The following is a 16,211-nucleotide window of genomic DNA, read 5'->3' on the forward strand; positions in this document are numbered from 1 at the left end:
CAACCAACAGTGTCTAATGCCATTGACTGGTCAGGTGAGGTGACAGTCCATTGCAGTGGGTAACAAGGGGTCTCCAAGGCTGGTGGCAAGAGCATGACAGAGGAGGGTAATTGCAGGGATGGCCACAGAATTACCGCTCCCCCAGGCCCCCAGTGTAGGTCTCAGCTGCTGGCACCAGCCATGGTACCCAAAAGAATACAACATGCTGGCTCAGGCCTGTATCCTGGGAGATAAGCCAGGTCCCAGCACTTTAGAAATAATGGTCCAGCACTGCACACTGGGGAAGACAAAGAACTATGGCTTTAACAGATTTGAAACTCAAATCTTCCCTTTCTTTTCCTTTACCCCGTACATATTTGGAACAGGTTAGACCCATGACACCTGAGTAAGGTTATGCATCAGTTGCCTGGTCAAGCAGGTATTAAGGGAGCAACTGCCAGAGATTGGATTCTCTCCAACATCCTGGCCCACAGAGCCCAGAGCCAAGAAGCTGAGGCTGCCTGCCCCTGCCACCTGAATGGCAAGCCCTCCACAGTCTCTCCTGCCTGAAAAACAAAGAGGCATTGCTCTTAGAAGCATAGAAGCCCATGCCTGGATACGTGAGAGAGAAAGGAGAAGACGGAGCCAGCAGGTGCAGAGCAAAAGTGAAGGCAGAGGTTTCTGGAGGAAGGTTCAGTCTTCCCCAGATAGATAGTTGCCTGCAAGCTGCCTACCCTTACATCCTTTGTTCAGTCAGGACGGCAGAAGAGGTCAGCTCCCACCAAGATGGACAGCACCTTCTTGCTTTTTCCCCAACCTCCACTTTCTGTGCCATTTGCCACCTAGATGGAAAACATCTCCCATTTCCAACAGCACGAATTTAGCACACGTGGGCATGTCTGGAAGGGGAAGCCATGTGGAGGATGGCGATGAGCTCGTCTCCGACTCCACTGACAACTCAATAAGGGGAAATAGGCATAAAGTTGCATTAAGAAGCATTTGAGATAGCAAGTGAATCACTACACGGTTGACGACTTGCATAATACTTTTCCCCTTTTCCAGTGTCCTTATGCCCCTTGTCTCCATTTACTTAAGGGGCACCCCTATAAAGTGGGGTTGATTAGGATCACCTCATCCATTTTTTATGTAGGTACTGAAAGTCTCAGAGGGCAGATGGTGACAGAGTCAGGATCACGGCTTCTGCCTCTCGGTTCTCCACTCTGTCTCTGCTACCTGGTATCAGCCGAGAGCCTGAGGAACTGGAGTGAATAATCAAAGGCAGTTGAGGAGGTTCCTCCTTGGGGCTCAGGATGGAGCCAGACCATCTTGACTACATCACGTGGAGTACACTCCAGAGGGGGATGGACCTAACAAGCCGAGCAGAGCTGGACAAAGAAAGAGAGGTGGGCACAGGCTTGGCAGAGCTTCAGCGAAGCCTCCAAGAACAGCCACCAGATCTGGCCTCGTGGACAAAGTCCTAGGGGCTTGCAGTGCTGGCAGCCCAAGTGGCCAGTTTGGTTTTCTTCACATCCTGGAATATGGAGCATCTTATTTTCAACCTTAAAAACGGAAGAGTGAATGGCAGTGCCAAACCAAGACAACCGTGAATAAAGGAGGCCTGGGCCAGGAGTCGCATCCACTCTGCAGAGTGGCTGGCCCAGAGCAGGAGCCTGGGGGCCCTGAGGGCCTGCGGTTAGGAGCCAGAGCCTCAGGGCAGTCCAGATCCCTTGTCTGGGGACATCGCCCACTCTGCCTTCTACTCAGCTCAGCCAATGATGACGCGTCAGGCCTGGTGCTGATCCAAAAAACCCCCAGACTCCCCTGCATCACACGAGGGTTTCAGGGGAGCCTCTGTGGTCCCTGCACCCCTTGCCACTGCCTGGGTGCAGGGGGTTCTCACTGCTCCAGGGAAGCCCTGGCTCCTGGGCCTTTCTGAGACTTCTGTCGTGCCTGTTCAAGAGGGTATTAAACTTATACCCTTGTTTATTGGAAAATCTCCTCTTACCCAGTTTGCATTGACTATATACCTTCTCTCTGCAGTTCTGGCTTTTTCCCTCAGCAATGAACATCTAACTGGGACAGCTTAACCACAGCCTGGCTTTGGGTTAGGGAATGACGGCTATGACCTCAGAGACCTCCTCTTGTAGGGAGACCCTGTGTGACTGACACAGTCTCAACCAGCATTAGGGAGGGAGCAATAGACATTTCTTTAAACACTAGCATCCATAGAACATTTTCCATACAGGAAAGGTACATGTAGCAATGATCATTCATTGAACAAATGGTTTTAAACCTGTAATAGGTACCAGGCACTGTGGTAGGTCTGGGATTCGATGGTGAGCAGCACAGACAGAGCCCTGCTCTCACAACATTTATAGTGGACTTATAGACAAGGAAATCAGCAAATAAAGTACAGTATGATAGGTACCATGACAGAGGGTGCACAGCTGCTATAGGATCACAGAGGAGGGAGAACTAAGCCAGACTTGGATATGGGGATGGTATCAGGGAAGCCTTCCTGGAAAAGGTGACATCTAAGCTGAGACCTGAAGGATGAGTAGGAGGTACCTAGGTGATGAGGGGAGGGAAGCAGTAGTGTATAGGTGGAGGGGAAGGGAAGGACTCATAAGAAATGAGGGTGGAAAAGGGCTCAGGGGCGTGATCGTGCAGAACCTTATAAGCCATGGTAAGGAGAGGGCATCTTTCTCCTAAGGATAATGGAAAAGCCACTGAAGGGGTTTAAGGAGGGGAGAAGTATAATCAGATTTCCACCTTAGAAGGTGCATTCACGCTGCTACGAGAACAGATCAAAGCAAGGAAAGGGAGGATGTGTGGAGAGCATCCAGGAGGTAACGGCAGAGATCCAGGCAAGAGACAGGGGCCCATGACCCAGACGACAAAAGTGGGCCCAGAAAGAGAAGGACAAATTCAAGACAAAGAGAACGAACCTGTGAAATGTAGAATCATTAGGCCTCACTGTGGAGAAAGGAGAGAGGGGATTCTGGGCTTGTGGCTTTGGTGACTTAACACTAAGTCAGATGAGGATCACAGGAGAGAGGCAGATTGATGGGAAGAGATGATATTCCAGGAGGACCCTGAGTTTGAGCACCTGTGAGACACCTGAGTGGAGGTGTCCCGTAGGCAGTCAGGTATACAGGTCCATGCTCAGAAGAGAGATCTGTGGGCCACAGCTCGTAGTCTAAGAATCATCAGCATATAAATTAGTGACGAAGTCAAGAGAGGGAATGAGATGGCCTGGAGAGAGGATGTAGAGAAGGAGAAGGCAGCCTGGAACCCAGCCCCAAGGAAAACCGCAGCGTCCATAAATGTTGCACGCCAGCTGCCAACGCAGGGCTGCATAACCTTCCTGCCTCTGAAACTCAGCTCTGTCTCCACAAGACCCTGCCTCCATATTCCCACACTTGGCTTCACCCCAACATGAATCCCACACACACGTTCCCTCCTGTCGGGTCCTCAGACCCAGCGTCCAGCTCAAAAGCTCCAGGCTAGCAGTTAAATGTACCCCTTATGTATCACCTGTTGTGAATTGCGAGCCACATTGGATAAGCATGTGAGAGGATGAGCATGTGCTTCTGCATAAGGGACCTACAGACTCAGATGTATGCACCCGCCCCACACGTCAACACACACACACCCTCGCACTGAACACTCCAAGCGACTGCTCCCACTTTGAACTGTAAATTTTCCCCCTAAAAACAAAACAAAACCTGGGTGAATAAACTTAAAGTTACAACAGGAGGAAAAAGAAGAAAACATTCGTCAAGCTTCTTTTTTGTGTCTTATCCCATGATCAAATGTAATCCTCATGGCTACCTTAGAAAATGGGTTTAATAATCCCACAGGGATGAAAATGAGACACAAACTCAGGTCTGACTCCAAAACTCTCCCCTGCACCACACTGGGGCAGCAGCTGTAACTCTGGAGGAGGAGGCGTGGAGAGCGATTTTAACAAAAGGAAGTTGGCATGGCATGTGCGTGATATACAGCTTTTTTCCTTTATGCATTCCATAAATATTCATCGAGTTCCTACTGTGTACCTGAAGGCAAGGGCTGAACAAATGCACGTTGATAGAGAACTTCCTTAATTAGGATCTATGCACACTTGTGATGGGCTGTAATCATTTTGTGGGATTCTCTGATCGAGCCTCCTTAGAGAACTGCTGTCATAACTGCTTGTCAGGGAGAGACGAAGTCCTTGAGTTTAACACATCTGTGGGAATTGCAGGCTTTCGTTTTCCAGCGGGCCCAGGCTGGAAAGGCCACCACTTTACTTTACTTGAGCTAACAAGAGATTATCTTTCACGCTAGAGCTACAGATGGGGCCCTAATTGATGAATTTGCTCTTAGCCACTCCCTTGATAGTGGCATTAGCCTGACTGGGTCTTAGCTGTTCCACCCTAAGGTCAGGCCTCACGCAGTGAATGTATTCTACTGGATTCATGGCCAAGAGGGCAGGGAGTTCAACCTGGTAATTAAACATCTATTTTGCCACGTGAGCCTGGGCCATATCTCTGTCCCTCTCTCTCCTTCCCCACGCCTCAGTTTCTCTCAGTAGAAACATGGGAAAAAGTCACCAATCAATCCAGTAATCAATATGCAGGACTCACACCCACTCTAGCAGCAAGGCTTGTGGGGGCACAGAGAAGGTGGAGATGCCGGCCCTTCCCTCAGGAGGCCTGCAGGCTCATATGATCAGTGCTCTCCAGTCCTCTGTTTCTGTCACACTTGTAGAGACTGGGGGAGGTTTCAGTCCTATTCTTTAGATGTTGTCAAACACCTGAGTTCTAGATCCCAGAGCTGAGTGTGAGCTTGGGGGGGTTGTATGTAGACCAGCCTGTGGGTCACAGAGAAGCCCATCCCTCCTGTAACGGGGGCATTTCACATGGGGACTAGGGTGCCCCTGGGCAGGCGGTGAGCCCTGTCTTCAGCGGTCTTTGTGGCTCTGGCTGGCAGACCTGAGAATGATTGAATCAGTGATTCAATGAGCTGAATCGAAGAGGCCCTCCCTCAGCTGCTCTTCTCCTGCTCTGCTGGCACTGACTCCATAATGTCACCAGTAAAGGCCCTCCACTGGATCAGCCCAGATTACAATAAAAACTGATCTTTCTTGAGCATTCACCGTGTGCCAGGCTTTATGTGTGCTTTATGTGAAATAACTCGTTAATCCTCACAATAACTCAATGGGATAAAGCGCTTTTACCATATCATAGATGATGAAGCCAAGGCGCGGATGACTGCAGAACTTGTGCAAGCTGGTGAGCAGCGGAGCTGAGCTCTGAACTCAGGCATCCGCAGCCCAGAGTCTGCGCACTTCACCTCCACACAAAACTGCCTCAGGCCGAGAAGTCAGTGGCCACATGGTTTAATTGTTTGGAAGATGCCGAGAAAGTCTTTATCCCTCCTGCCCTCCAGAACAGCCCTTCAAAGAAGCTAGTAATAGGCTCACAATTCTATGACTAAAATAACTGCTCTGGCAACGACAAAGCAAATTCCCCAGGAGGATGATGGGATTGAACACATGGAGCCTGTTATAGCTGACAGGCCCTTTCCCATGCATGAAGTTTATCATTTCCTTCCCAGATCTCCCTAAGCTCCCAGTGGGTGGGAGCTGGTGTAGGGCAAAGACGAGGACCAGCTTCTGGTTGGGGGTGTGGATAACAGAAGGGGAGAGAGGCCCAAGTCAACAGCAGAGCACATGCCAACTCTGAGAGCATTCCAATTCTGCTACTGACTAGCTGGATTATCTTGGTCAAGATGATCAACCACTGCAAGTTTCCATTTCTTCAACTGCAAAATGGGACTAAGAAGAGTTGCTTTGTAATGTTTAAATTAAATAAGGCAAAGCTTACATAGCACTTAACACTGTGCCCAACACATGATATCGATATTAAAATGGTAGCTCTTGTTATCATTATCGCTACTGCTCAAGGAAAGAAGGCATGATAAAGATGACGGGAAGCTAGCAGGCAAGGTGCACAGCTCAATGAGCAGCAGGAAAGAGACTTAAAGAAGGGAGAGTATCTTCATTGACTTTGCAACTTTTCTAATGCCTACATCCGTATCCATTCAGTCATCTGTCAGTCATTTTCAACTCAGACCTACTATGTGTGGGCACTGTGTTGGATGATGTTGTGGGTTGTATCAAGTCCCCCCTAAAGATGTGTTGAAGTCCTAATTCTTGTTATCATGAATATGACTTCATTTGGAAATAAAATCTTTGCAGATGTAATCAAGTTGAGATGAAGTCATACTGGATTAGAGCGGGCTCTAATCCAGCAGGACTGGTGTCCTCATAAGAGGAAGAGAGAGAGACACACACACAGGGGAGAAGGCCATGTGAAGACAGAGGCAGAGATTGCAGCGACACATCTACAAGCCAAGGAACGCCGATTGGCAACCACTAGACGCTAGGAAAGAGGCAAGGAACAAATTATCCCTAAGAACCTCCAGAAGGAACCAACCCGGCTAACACCTGGATTTCAGACTCTTAGCCTTCAGAACTGTGAAAGAACAAATTTCTGTTGTTTTAAGACACCCAGTGTGTGGCATTTTGTTACAACAGCCCTAGAAAACAAATACAGGAGATAAGACTACAAAGATAAATTTTAAAAAACAAAGTTCCCGTTCTGAAGTCTTTGCTATTCATTTCATCCCAAGCAAGAAGCTGGATGAGAGTCCAGGTTTAATACGATGGCCTTGGGTCTAGCTTCCAAAGAGGTGTACTTTGTTAGATGAGAGTTTTTCCCTGGCCCACCAGCGAGGACTCCAGGCATAGGGATATCTTAGACGAGTAGGTGGTGTGGAATGAGGATTGTCCCAGCCACAAGTTATATACCAGGTCCCTACCACCCACAGGGCATAGCATCGAGGACTGTGAAAGTGAGGATGGCAGGGTGGTGGCGGAGGCAGGAAAAGATTCCTTCTCTTCATATTTTATGTTTCTACTCTGGTCCGTCTGATGCCTTCACAGCCTGCTAGAATGGAAAATCATGGGTCTCGGTGGCTAGAAAACCAGAGTTTGAATCCCAGCTCCATCACTTACTGTTGTGGGATCTTGGGCAAGTAACACTAACTTTCTATGCTTCAGTTTCTTCATCTGTACAATGCGGATAACATGAAACTCATGGTGTTATGTATGGCGTACGTTATGTAATGTATGCATATAAAATATGATGACATACATTAAACAAGATGATGTATGTCAAAGCATTTTAAGCATCATACAAAAAGAAAGGAGATCTTGTTACGCACAATTCTTAGGTCTTATGTAGGGAAACATTGGCTTTAGATATTACATTTCAGGGTATACTAGAAAATTAGCACAAAACAATAAAAACAAGAAATCAGATGCTACATTTGAAGGAGGTATAAACGGCGTTGACCTGGGAGTAAACGTGGTCTCAACACTGACACTGAAGAGCCCTGTGATGTTGGGCAAGTTTTTCCATCTCTTACTTTAAACGATTTGAGTTTCCATCCGGCTCTAAGATTCTATGACTATGAAAATGTGCACATCAAGCTGTTTGCTCTTATAAAATTACACTTTAAAAAGAGATCTTTACCTATGGGTCACTCATTACAAACCTGGGGAAAGCTGTGATGCTTGAGGGAATTCTAATAACATGTGAAGTAGAAAAGCCATTTGATGTGTGAAATGTCCAGTGGGCCAGATAACATTGGAGAAGCAAATCTTCCCAAACACTCCTCTCCTGGCCATTCCTATTAGGAGGCTAATTCCAGAATATCAGAGAAAGGGGTGGAATCACTTGAAACAAAAACTAGTAAAGAGGGTGAGACTGCCCCAAATGCAAAGACGATCAGCCAGTTTTCATTTCATGTTAGGATAACATAAGCAAAGATGACCGGGATTGCAATAGGAGACACTGAGCTCAGTCTTAAGGAAGAACTTCCTGACCACTGAGATGCATGAGGAGTTCCGGGAAATCACCTTCTCTGAGGCTTGGTAACAAGAGACCAAGGGGCCAGCTGCATGTCCCGGCTGGGTGAGTGCACTCAGCATCAGGGCACGGGCAGAGGGACTTTCGAAGGTCGCTTCCTTCCTGTGCTCTCTTTCACCACGTCCGTTCGCAGCAGTACACCACCACCTGCTTTTCACACAACAACGCCATCCTGCTTCCAGTTACCTTGGCAGTTCACATATTGTCGTGCTGCCCATTTTTCCCTGCTGGCACAGTAGACTCCAAGGTGTAAGTACTGTCTTTACAGATTTCTGCATGTTCCACGCTGGAATGTGATAATCACTTCACATCGCAGTTAGCAGAGGAGGAAATGAAACCCACTCCTGAATTGGAGACAGGAGTGTTGTGTTTCACCCTCTTTACCAGCCAAAAGCCTATTTAGGACGCTCTGAAAAGCCAACTTTCCCAGGGAGGAAAAAGAAGTGGGTATCGTCTTAATTCTGCTGAGCTCCCTTAAGGGCTGAAATCAGCATTTGCTAAGGGAGAAAAAATTGATGTGGACTGTGGTTTATGGATCATTTCAGCTGGAGAAACAAGGAATTGGGAGAGTTCATCCAGTCTGCACTTTTTTGGCAAGACTCCTAAAATCTAGCAGGATAATAATCATAAATGCTTACTGAGCACTCACCATGTTCTCAACTCTGTGCATGAATTAATTCATTTAATCATCACAACAACCTTATGAAGCCCAGAGAGGCTGAGCAACTTGGTGAACATAACAGCACATCTACTAAGTTCAGAGTAAATCCAGATCGTTTGGCCCCAGAGCCTACATGGTCAGTTAGCCCCCACCCTCTTCAGAAAAAGACATGGATGAGGACCGTCGGAGAAGTGGGCCTGGGTCCTGCCTCCTCTTGCCCTCTTCCTCCTCAATCCCCTGACCTTTGTGCTGTAAGACCACACACTTTAGCTGAAAGGGACTTCCTGAGGAGAAGGATACATTAACCAAAACCACCACCGTACACCGTATCAGAAGTCAGCACGGTTCTCCCCTAACTCATAGGGCAGTGCTCACTTGGCACCCCACCCTGCTGTCCTATGGTAGGATTTTTCCCAGCCCATAATTATTCTCTCTCCCTGGGCCAATAAGTCAATAGAACATTCAAAAAACAGTCTCCACTTTATCAGATTAAAGAACTTCTATAAGACAAACGAAACCAGAATCAAGATGAACAGACAACCCACCAGCTGGGAGAGAATATTTGAAAAACATACATCTGACAATCGGTTGATCTCCATAATATATAAAGAACTCACACAACTGAACAACAAAAAAACAAACAACTCGATCAAAAAATGGGCAGAGGATGAAAGCCCAGAAATAAAACCACACATATACGGACAGCTAATTTTCGACAAAGGTGCTAAGAACATGCAATGGAGAAAGGAAAGTCTCTTCAATAAATGGTGTTGGGAAAACTGGACAGCCACATGCAAAAGAATGAAAGTGGACCATGTGCTATCGCCATTCACAAAAATTAACTCAAAATTGATCAAAGACCTGAAGGTGAGACCTGAAACTATAAAACTCATAGAAGAAAATATAGGCAACACACTATTTGACATTGGTTTTAAAGGAATCTTTTCGGATGACATGCCTACCCAGATTAGGGAAACTAAAGAAAAAATAAACAAGTGGGACTTTATCAGATTAAAGAGCTTTTATAAGACAAATGAAACCAGAATCAAGATGAACAAACAACCAACCAGCTGGGAGAGAATATTTGCAAAACATACATCTGACAAGGGGTTGATCTCCATAATATATAAAGAACTCACACAATTGAACAACAAAAAAACAAACAACCCGATCAAAAAATGGGCAGAGGAAATGAACAGACACTTCTCCAAGGAAGATATACAGATGGCCAATAGGCACATGAAAAGATGCTCAACATCACTAATCATCAGGGAAATGCAAATCAAAACAACACTAAGATACCACCTCACGCCTGTTAGAATGGCTATAATCACCAAGACAAAAAACAAAAAATGTTGGAGAGGATGTGGAGAAACAGGAACCCTCATACACAGCTGGTGGGAATGCAATTTGGTGCAGCCTCTATGGAAAACGGTATGGAGATTCCTCAAAGAATTAAAAATAGAGATGCCCTATGATCCAGCCATCCCACTACTGGGAATCTATCCAACACACCTGAAATCAACAATCCAAAGAGGCTTATGCACCCCTATGTTCATTGCAGCATTATTCACCATAACCAAGAAGTGGAAGCAACCTAAGTGTCCCTCGACTGACGATTGGATTAAGAAAATGTGGTATATATATACAATGGAATACTACTCAGCCATAAAAAAAGACAAAATCGTCCCATTTGCAACAACATGGATGGGCCTGGAGCGTATTATGTTAAGTGAAATAAGCCAGAAAGAGAAAGACAAACACTGTATGATCTCACTCATATGTGGAATATAAACCAACACATGGACAGAGAAAACTGGACTGTGGTTACCAGGGCAGTGGGGGTGGGGGGTGGGCACAAGGGGTGAAGGGAGTCATATATGTGGTGATGGACAAACAAAAATGTACAACCCAAAATATCACAATGTTAGAAACCATTAAAACATCAATAAAAAAAAAAAGTTTAGAATAAAAAAAAAAAAATGGGCAGAGGAAATAAGAGACACTTCTCCAAAGAAGCTATACAGATGGCCAATAGGCACTTGAAAAGATGTTCAACATCACTAATCATCAGGGAAATGCAAATCAAAACAACACTAAGATATCACCTCACGCCCGTTAGAATGGCTATAATCACCAAGACAAAAAACAACAAGTGTTGGAAAGGATGTGGAGAAACAGGAACCCTCATACACAGCTGGTGGGAATGCAAACTGGTGCAGCCTCTATGGAAAACGGTATGGAGATTCCTCAAAGAATTAAAAATAGAGATGCCCTATGACCCAGCCATCCCACTACTGGGAATCTATCCAACGAACCTGAAATCAACAATCCAAAGAGGCTTATGCACCCCTATGTTCATTGCAGCGTTATTCACCATAGCCAAGAAGTGGAAGCAACCTAAGTGTCCCTCGACTGACAATTGGATTAAAAAAATGTGGCTTATATATACAATGGAATACTACTCAGCCATAAAAAAAGACAAAATCATCCCATTTGCAACGACATGGATGGGCCTGGAGGGTATTATGTTAAGTGAAGTAAGCCAGAAGGAGAAAGACAAACACTGTATGATCTCACTCCTATGTGGAATATAAACCAACACATGGACAGAGAAAACTGTATTGTGGTTACCAGGGGCAATGGGGGTGGGCACAAGGGGTGAAGGGAGTCATATATATGGTGATGGACAAACAAAAATGTACAACCCAAAATTTCACAATGTTAAAAACTATTAAAACATCAATAAAAAAAAGAAAAAAAATAACTTCACTGGAAAAAAAAAAAACAGTCTCCAAAATGACTCTTGCTAAAATTGTTTTCTCACTCCTGGGGGCTCTGCTTTGAGGAACTAAAGCCCCAATCAGGGAGTCATCACCATAAATAATGCATCAGGCTTTCACCAAGACTCAGTACAGCCAGCAGCAGCTCAGAAGGGTCCATTATCCCCCAGAGTTTACAAGTGGGCATCGTGATTAATCCATTTATCTGCTGCTCAGATGAGCACCCAGAGGAAGAGTCAGCAATTACCGAATAGTGAATAGGTACACGCATAAACAAAATGGACCCGTGCTTTGAGTTGCTGGAGCACCTTGATTCCCAGAATGTTCACTCATTTTGAGTTTTAAAGGTCCACAATGACATAGTGTAGCAGGGGTGGGAGATAGGAAGCCCAATTTCCAGAAAGTCATGAGTGACTAAAAACCAGAAGGCTCATGAGCTTGTCATAATCACATGAATCAATTCAGTCAACATTTATTATTCCCATTTATTATTTACTGTGTGTCAGGGACAGTGTTAAGAACAGAGTATACCAAAAAAAAGTTCATTATCTAACTGGAGAAATAGATATATAAAAAACCAATTATCTTGTAATAGGAAAAGTGAGAGACACGCATTAGGAACACATGAGAAGGAGAAGGAGCAAGCACTCTCCCGGGGGCGGGGGATAAATGGCAGATCTGGGAAGGGTACCCAGAGGAAGTGACCTTTGAGTTGGGTCTTGCAGGAGGATTTTTTTTTTTCCAAAGAGAAGAAGAGGGAAAAGAGGAGCAGAGGTAGAGGCAACAGTACGCACAAAAGCATTTAGCAGGAAGTCAGTGGTTTGTACAGAGAATTGCAGGGGGCAGGAATTAAAGGGCCTTGTACACGATGCCAAGGAAATTGGGCTCTATCCTGTATCCTGTAGGCAATAGGGCAAGATGGTACATTTTTAAAGAGATGTCTGATCATGAGCAGATTTGTGCTTCCGAGAGCCCATCAAGTAGTGATAAAGAGGCTGGATTAGAGAAGAGGACCAACAGCTGAGACGCTGCTGCCTTAGCAAGGGCAGAGGTGAGGACGATAGTGGGCTGAAAAGGAGGATGGACTGGAGGCTTGGCAGACATTGCAGAAGGCCACATCAGAAGGTTTCTGATGATACGTGGGAGCAGGGGAGAAGGAGAAAAGGCTGACGGGGAGCAGTGATGCCCTTAGCTGAGGAGGAGAGGACTCTGAGGGACCCGGAGAAAGGGTAAATGGAGCCGACATCGCCGTGCTTACCGTGTGCCGGGCTGTCCCAGCACCTCCTTCTGTCCCACCCTGTACCGCAAGGTAACCGCTCTAATAACACACAAGGGGACTGAGGTCAACGTGGCTGAAGAGTGCTCTCAGGGCCTCCAGGGCCACCGTGCCCACCACGGCTGTGTGCCTGACCCCACGACCTTGCTCCAAACTTCACTTGTTGAGGGAGACTCTGCTCATGGTATAAGTAGTTTCATGCTCCACTTTCTCCTTCCTGCCTAACGATTGGAATAATTTTCCCTGTCTTTACCTAGTGAAAGAAGACCTTCTCCATCATCCTTGCCTACCTCCAACATTGCATCTCTCCCTTCCAAAGTATCCCTCTCCTTCCCACTCCTCACCTGCTCCCATCCACACACGGCATCCTTTTAGAAGTAGCAAGCTTAGGGCAAAGGGCAATGAATCAGAAGTGGGGCAATCTGTGTTCCAAGGCTGACCTAGTCAAACAGGCGACTTTCAGAAATTGCTGGACCTCTCAGCCCCGATGTCCTCACCTCCAAAATGAGGATAAGAAATGAATACTAACCTCTGCTCATCTCACAGGGTTCTTGTGAGAATGAAATGAGATAAAGCACTGGCAAACACCACCAACAAAAGGCAGGAAAAGGTGCTACAGATTATCTGGCACTACTGTCCACCAGACAGTGGGTTCCTTGAGGGCAGGGGCCTGGTTGTCTTCACCTTTGGATGAAGGTACCTAATTATTCCTGGCACAGAGTTAGTGTTTGATAAAGACATGTTGAATTATGAACAAAGACCACGATCACCATGAACACTCACGTACACACACACACAGACACACACCCCACAGAGGCATCCTTGCCTCTCTCTCCCACCAGAAATGTGGCAAACCCACAGGACCCGGCTTTTGGAAGTATTGTTCTAGTCCTGGCTCATTCTGAAAACAGCCAGTTCCTGGAGGAAAACCAAGCGATTGTCATGCTGCCTGGATGCCTCCATCGGGCACGTTTGACCAAATGTGAGTTCCTCCCCTTCTCAAGAGGACGTGCTAAGAACTAAAGCCCCGGACTCACTCCGCTCCCAGGAGCCCCAGCTGGATCAGGCCTTCCCCGCTGCCGCCTTTGTGCCGGGCGTGCGACGCGGGTTTTTTTGTTTTTTTGTTTTTTTTTTCTTTTGCTAGCAGGAGCTCGGCCGCCTCTACTGCTGTTTTCATTGATGCCTTGAGCAGAGCTGGCATGTGCAACTGCTGAGAGGGGGGAACGCGGAGCCGCGGGGGAAGCAAGTAAAAATAGCCTGGCGCGCCTCGCTCTGCCTGCTCCGGACGCCTTTAACCCTGGCCGAGGTGGAGAGCTCCGCCGCCGCCGCTGCACACTGCGAAACCTGGCGGGGGTCTGCATGCAGACCTCGCGGAACAGCTGGGGTTGGGCAGCTAGAGACCAGCGAAAACTTTATTTTAGAAACCGAGTGCGGGGCGGGGGGCGGGGGGGAGCGGGTTATTTCTTGTTTCCAGCGCTCCAGCCACCTGGCTGCAAGGACTGCTACGTGCCCGCTAGTGCAACACTTTACACAAGTACAGCCTTGACTCTGAGCTATTTTTAGAAACCCCTCTCGCGGGTGGGCGATCAGAGGGAGGAGGGCCGGGGGATTGGTAAGGCTAGCTCTCTGCTGTGAGGCTAGGCGCCTTGCACTACACATCATTCTGAATGTCTGCTCTCGGGTGGGGGGTGGAAAGAGGGAGCGGTGAGGGGACCGCGCGTGCAGGCTTTGCCCTAACTCAAGGAGATGGCATTAGCTACTGAATGTCCCACTGTTTTCAAGCCCCAGAGCGTGTTTGTTTTGAAATCGACAGTTGCCAGATGCACGCTGCTTCTAGTCTCTCCGAGAATGGGGATTTAAAAAGCTTTGCTGCCTACGCTGTAGGGTAGGGGTTAGCTGCAGTTAAGACCCGGAGGGAAGAAGATCAGGCAGGGTCTCTGCACCTTTTTGCGTTCCGGCAAGACAGAGGGACAAGCCCCGCGCCACACCTCCATCCCCGCCCCACGCTGCATATGGGTAACCATATGTGAAATGCACGGCAGCCCCACCAGACACCGGCTATTAATAGAGCCCGGAGTTCGCTCTGTGTCTTTTTCCTGCCACCGAGTAAGGGATGATCTTCACACACATACCCCACTCCGCCCCCATCTCAGCGGACCGTTTCTTCAGGAAGGTAAGGGGGCTGCCCACGCTGATCTCCTTCGTGACTACAGGTGCCCAGAGCCTGCGGACTAGTGCAGTCGTAACACAGCAGGGTCAGTGCCAGGCCGGGAAACACAGCCTCGAGTGTTGGGACGCAAAACCCAGCAGGGCTCTTTGCGGCTCGGGGCCAACTCGAGGGTAGAGAAAGGGCAGCTACTGGGCTGCCGAAGGTGGAGGGCAAGAGCGCAATTTGCGGAGCTAGAGCGACCTCCTCAAGAGCTGCTGCGGGACGGGTGGCTGCAAACCGGTTTCTCGCTGCAGCCGGCGGCGCGCAGCCCCCACCACCCTCGTGAGCCCGGCTGCGGCAGGAGCGGGCGCTGTCCCTGGTCCTGAAGGTGGCCGCGGCTAGTGCTCCCTCCCCCAGTTTAGCGCCGCCGAGACGGCTCTAGCGTTCGAGGATGGCAGACCTCTCCTCTCCCCGGCCCGGTCTGAACGGGAGGGTCTGTTGGTGGTGCCCCAATCTCACCACCTGCTCGGCTTGGCCCCGGCGGCCGGGAGCTCTCCGCGGTGCTGCGGGGACCGAGAGCTCGGGGACAGACTCGAGCTTGAAGGGTAAAGCCGAGGCAGCGGCCCGAGACGGTCAAGGCACTGCAGGGAGCAGACCTGGCCCCGGGATCACCCGTCCCAGCTCTGCACAAAGCCGGGATTCTGGAACCCTAACGGAGTCCAGAGGAGAGGGCAAGGGAGCGCGGCTGCCCAGGGTTTGGGACTTCGGGGAAAGAGAAGCGAGCAGCGGGTGGTAGGAGAGAAAGATGGGGTGAGAGCGACTCTTTTGCATTTTCAAGAGGGAGGGGACCTGAGACATGCACTGTCTTCCCCCCACCTCAACACACACACACACACACACACACACACACACACACACACACACGGCCGGCAGAAGCAAGCGGGATGGCTGGGGAAAGTTTGGCACTAGGTGCTGAGCGGCGGCGGCGGCGGCGGCAGCAGCGACAGCGGCGGCGGCGCGGTGGTCCGGGGTGGGTGCTGGGGTCGCCGGGGAGCCCCGGCCCCCTCTCCTCCTTACCTCGGTGTTCTCGGCTGCGTTCTCCGCCATTTTCCTCCTTAGGAGCAGGCAGCGGGAGGAGTGTTTCATGCCCATAAGAGCCAGCAAGGGTTTGGTGATACAGAGATAGTAGAGAAAGAGAGAGCTGGTGTAGCTTTAAAAGAGAGAGAGAAAGAGAATGGGAGGAAAAAAAAAAAAAAAAAACCGAACCCAGCCCCTCCGCTGGAGCGTCAGCCGATACAATCGACCACGGTTGAGCCTTTTCTGCAGTCTCCACTTTGTTTTATTTTCCTTCCTTCTCATCTGCTTCGGATTCCTTCACACAGTT

General features: G+C 48.4%; 1 protein-coding gene across 1 annotated transcript in view; it reads right to left on the reverse strand.

Annotated features, from left to right (window-relative positions):
• The window catches only part of PRMT8 (protein arginine methyltransferase 8), a 91,740-nt gene extending 75,761 nt beyond the window's left edge, over nucleotides 1–15,979 (reverse strand). Inside the window, exon 1 of the mRNA XM_004438756.3 lies at nucleotides 15,905–15,979. Within this exon, the coding sequence (XP_004438813.1) occupies nucleotides 15,905–15,979 (75 nt within the window). The remainder of the gene's footprint in view (nucleotides 1–15,904) is intronic.
• Between the last annotated feature and the right edge of the window lie 232 nt (nucleotides 15,980–16,211).

This window comes from Ceratotherium simum, chromosome 17, assembly GCF_057802395.1.
Source record: "Ceratotherium simum simum isolate JZ-2026a chromosome 17, ASM5780239v1, whole genome shotgun sequence".
Lineage (NCBI taxonomy): Eukaryota > Metazoa > Chordata > Mammalia > Perissodactyla > Rhinocerotidae > Ceratotherium > Ceratotherium simum.